Source organism: Callospermophilus lateralis, unplaced genomic scaffold (genome assembly GCF_048772815.1).
Source record: "Callospermophilus lateralis isolate mCalLat2 unplaced genomic scaffold, mCalLat2.hap1 Scaffold_86, whole genome shotgun sequence".
Taxonomy (NCBI): Eukaryota; Metazoa; Chordata; class Mammalia; order Rodentia; family Sciuridae; genus Callospermophilus; species Callospermophilus lateralis.
The window spans coordinates 3,868,835-3,873,596 of NW_027516693.1; the positions used below are offsets into that span (position 1 = coordinate 3,868,835).

The window sequence follows — 4,762 nt, forward strand, 5'->3', positions numbered from 1 at the left end:
TGAGCTTACTCTCCCTTCTCTCTGGGACCTGGCAGGGCCTGCTGGATGGGGTTGTGGGAGGGAACCACGAACAAAACAGACAAGAGGATGTCCAGGGAGGGCCTGCCAGAGAAGCCTGGCGATCTAAGCGGGAACTGCAGTCCCAGGCAGCACCCTCTCTTACTCTCTTTCAGTACAGGCTCAGTCTGGGGCTGGTGCCGGTATCCTGACCCCCTAAAAGAAGGAGAGCGCTTGCTCCCTCAACAAAAGTCTTTTCTTTTTCATTCTCCGGTTTTGAAACCAGATCTTGACCTGCTGGTCACTAAGATTCAAGCGGTCCGAGAGTTCCCTCCGGGCGCTGGCGTGTGATGAACTCGTTGACCAGAAATTCACCCTCCAGCTCAGCCAGCTGCAACTTCGAATAGGGCTTGCGCTTCTTCCGTGAGTGGCTGTGGATCGGGTACCAGGGCATGCCTGGGTGGAGATGAACCGCAGGGTTGGCCAGAGGATCAAGGGGTGACCAGCCCAGTGCCCTCGACCCTTCCCCAGATCCTTTCACTTTGGCTCCACATGGGACCCTAAACTCTTCCTTTCCCTTCTTGCCTCTATGCATCCCAATACCCTCCTCTATTCAGACCCCACCCCCAACAATTCCTCACCTCATCACTCTTCCCACCCCCCCTCATTCCTTGCCCTTGACTCCTAAACCCTATCTCTGTTCTATGTTCCTATTCTTCACTTCTCCCCAAACCTCTCAGATTTCTTCTTTCCTATTCCTGCCTGGCCTGGTTCTCCCACATTCACCACCACTAGGTCCCCATCTGTTAGAACAAACATGGGCAAGTGGTGAACAGCCTGTGTCCACTGATGTTTCTTTAAAAAAAAAAAAATGTAGATAACGGGGGTCAGTGGGAAGGCAGAGGGAGAGCCAGGTTCTCCTTTCCCACCTCCTTACCCCAGGCCTAGGGAAGTCCCAGTCAGGATCCTCCTTCTCCGGAGCTCCAGTTCCCCTCTAGTAGCAAGCCAACAAAAAAGGAAACCTCACCAGTTCTTTTATGGGGATATTTACATGTTTATAGGTCTCTCCCCCCACCCGCACTTCTTTTTAAAAGAAGTGCCTGCTCACCACACAGTCTGTCACCCCAGGCAGCCCTAGCTCAGTCCTACCCTGCCCACCCTAGTAGGATGTCAGGTCTGAGTAAGTCTCAGAAGCGGGCCGGGGTCCTTACCGCTGGCTGAGAGCCCGCCGCCTGGGTCGCCTGTCCCGGCGCCCTTGTTGCCCTCCTTGAGTAGGGACGAACTGGAATCGGATTCCAACGACTGACACGAGGGTGGGTCGTGTGGGGGTCCAGTACTGCCGTCCCCACCGCCGCCGCCTGCCGCGTAGTCGTACTTGAAGCCCAGTGCAAGGGGCCCCCGACGGCTCCAGCGGCAGCAGAGCTGCCCCCGGCCCGGGTCCCGGGTCGCGCCTGCGCTCCTCACGCTTCAGACTCCCGCCGCCGCCCTCCGCGCACGGCTCGCGGTAATAACCCTTGCTGTCCTCCACACGAGCGCACGTGCGCCGGAAGGGCGGGTTGAGCGGCACTGGGCTGCCGAGATAGGGCTGCGGGTAGCCATTGCACGGCTCAGCCGACCGCCAAGGCAGCGAGCACACGTTGTCGCTGTGTGGGTAGGACAGCGAAGGCAGCCCGGGGAGTTGCGCCCCGGACGCGCGGAAGTTGGGGAAGTAGAAGGTGTCTCCTGTGTGGATGTTCACCAGCGGCCCCACAAACCCAGGATTCGGGAGATTATGCTCGCCCATTTCCTCGGGGCCCTACCGGCAGCTTCTACTTTATTGCTATCTGACATTAAACACAGTTAAACCTGCACCCATTGGCCGCCCTGCTCACGTGGGCGCCGCCGCCAGGGGGAGGGGTGGGGACAGCCGATTCCCCCCCACCACTCGGTACCAACTCCAACTTCCCCCTACCCCAATCGCGAGATTGGGGGGGGGCGAGGGGCGAAAGGTGGGGGCAGGTTTATTCGCTGGATTCTGTTTTTTTAAAAAAAAATCATATAAAACCTGGGGCAGAGAGTGAAGCGATCGCTGGATACGGGGGCAAGAGGGAAAAAGCTTCACCAAAAATACCGGCACATACACACCCCTGCACCCTGCAACGCCTCCCCCCATATGTATTATCTTATCCCCAACAGCTGGACGAGTACAGCCTGTCCCTCTTTAATTAGCTCCTTTATTAACTAAAACCGTTGGAATTTACAATATCTCCCCAATAAATTACTATTAGATATTGTGTCATATAAAGTTTACTGGTTGTTTAAGGAGACGGATGAGCCCTTTGGCTCGGGGTTTATTTACAGTAGAGGCGAAGTGGGGGTAAGGACAGGTTTCCCTGCAGCTATCTCTCCCAGCTCTGCTGATGCTGCTATGCTCATCTTCATCAGCTCTTTCTTAGGAATTTGGAGATATTTGAGGTCCTCTCTTCAAGAAGGGCTGCGGAGAATTGGTAATGCCAGTTCTTTTCCCCAGAGCCAAGAGCCACCCCAGCCTCACACCTTCACTCACCATTAAAGGAAGGATGCAAAAGGAAACCAGAGAAAGCAAAAAAGGAGCTGCCTGCCTGCTCTTGAAAATCTGGGGGCTTCGGACTACTATTCCACTGCAACTTTTGGGGATGGAGGGTCTTCTGGGAATCTCCTGAAGTCTTTTTAGCAGGAGTCTGTGTGCCCCTACCAAGGCTTGGCCGGCCAGAGAGATGCCTGACTTCCACTGCAAAGGAGATACCCACACACAACCACGGACTTGCCGCTGGGACCGTCAGACAGCAGCACACAGAGGCGGGCTTTAGGTTGCCTCTTGAGGTGGGCTGGGAGTGAGGGAAAGAAACCTGGAAAATTATCTTATTGGGGTTTTCAATTTTTGTTTATTGTGCAAGCCTCGGAAGCTTCTTCCTGAGAAGTCGGAGAACCCAAAGCTGAGGGGTGGTGAGATAATCAACATCAGCAAAACCATAATTGGATTTTCAACTAGATGCACAGAGCACAGTCAAAAGGATTTAAAAGACAAGAAAAATATGCCCCCCCACAATCAGATTATCTTATTGGGGCCACAGTTGAGAAAACACTCAGATATCTATGTGATTATTTAGAACTTTGATCCAAGGCGCAGGCTTAAGTAGTACAAGGTTAGATAAATAGTTCAGCAAATGTACAAATAAAAATAATTCGCTGGAAATTTACAGAAAGCCAGAGGGACCGAGACGGTCCGAAAATAAGAGAGAAAGAAATCCATGTAGGTAAAAGTTAAGTATCTGAGAATTATCCAGAGCTACAAAGGACACTGAAGTGGAGGAGAGTCTCATCTCCCTCTTTTTCTCTCTCCCTCCCCTCTCTCCTCTGCAGGACGCGGCAGAGGAAAACACAGATTCCTCGAATTCCACCGCTCCCTGAGTGATTTCATATCCCAAACTATAGCTGCTCACTCCGACAGAAATGTGTCCCCGCGGGCGTCGCCCTAGCAGCTCTCAGCTCGACGCCCTCCTCTTGCCCAGCTTGGCGGGTTCCGCTTCCCCGCCCCGGCCAGCCAGGCCGCTCGACCGGCCCCTCCCGCCCGGGAGCCGGTCCTGCGCCAGGCCCACTTGCCCGAACCGAAGTCTAGCGGTGGGATGCCCCTCTGCACAGTCAACCTACTGTCAGATCTAGAGGCGCCAAAGAATGAGCAGGACATTCGGACTGGATTGGTCTTTTTTGTGCTTAATTAATTAAGGGACCTCGAAGCTGCAGAGAGGAGCATCCCTCAGCTGCAAATTCCGTATCACAGCATTTCCAACATCTCATTTCCCGTCTTCAAGATGCATTAATGAGCGCTGTTGAAATTTGAATTTTTATAATTCTTATTTGGGGGTTACTTTGGTCATAAAGATAAACAGGGTGTGACTTTAATATTGCTGATTTCAATCAGAACACTACGCTGGCAGCGAAGTCTCCGCCCAGGCTCTCCAGGCCTCGGCGGCGCTCAGCGGCTATTGTTGGAGTGAAGGATGCCGTAGCTGGCTTTGCCGAATAATCACTAGCCTTTATGGGATTGAGTCTTCTCCCCACTCTCTTTTCCCTTTCCAGATGACTCTGATCTCCTAGAAAAAGGACTCCAGGACGAAGGTCTCGGCCTCTCTCGTCCCTCCCCAGCTCGAAAAAAATCTCAGGCTAGGAGCTCTACTTGCTGCCCTCCTGGGCCAGACCACTGACTGCTGGAAGCGTCGGCCACAGGGCGGCAGATGCAAAGCTGGGGAAATGAGGATTGGGTAAGGGTTTCCTTCCACAAATGCATTTCTCCCAGCCCCTATTGGGCTCCATCAAAGCAGGCTGTTTTCTACAGGTTTCAGAGTCTGGGCACCGACACATGCACCAACCCGCTTCCTTCTGTGGAACCGGATATTGGTTTCTCTCAGGAAGAGCTGCCGAGAGTCATCAGTAAAATTCGAATTCTCAGGGTTCTGCTCCCTCAAGTCCACGGTGAACCAACCTAGGGATTTTCAGGACCTTGCAGAGGACTCAAGCAATCTAAGTATCCAGTCTTTCCATAGCGAACCACAGTGGCTCTGTTTGCCTCTAAGTAACCCCTCCACCGACGCAACTTAGACGCCCCTTCCTTAACCGGGCAAACAAAACGCGGCTCCCAAACTGGATCCCCGGGGCCGGCGGGAGGCTAGGTTGTGAAGCTTCAAATTTTAAGTCCAGCCTCGGTAAAACCTGCTCCCTGGGAACGTGCTGAGGCTAGGTGAGGAGA

At 53.4% G+C, this 4,762-nt stretch overlaps 1 protein-coding gene across 1 annotated transcript; it reads right to left on the reverse strand.

The window, feature by feature from the left end:
- Positions 1-213: 213 nt before the first annotated feature.
- Positions 214-1,780, reverse strand: Hoxc12 (homeobox C12). Its single transcript, XM_076852911.2, is given in 4 exon segments — positions 214-333; positions 335-453; positions 1,209-1,386; positions 1,388-1,780. Coding segments are annotated over 4 exon segments (810 nt in total).
- Between the last annotated feature and the right edge of the window lie 2,982 nt (positions 1,781-4,762).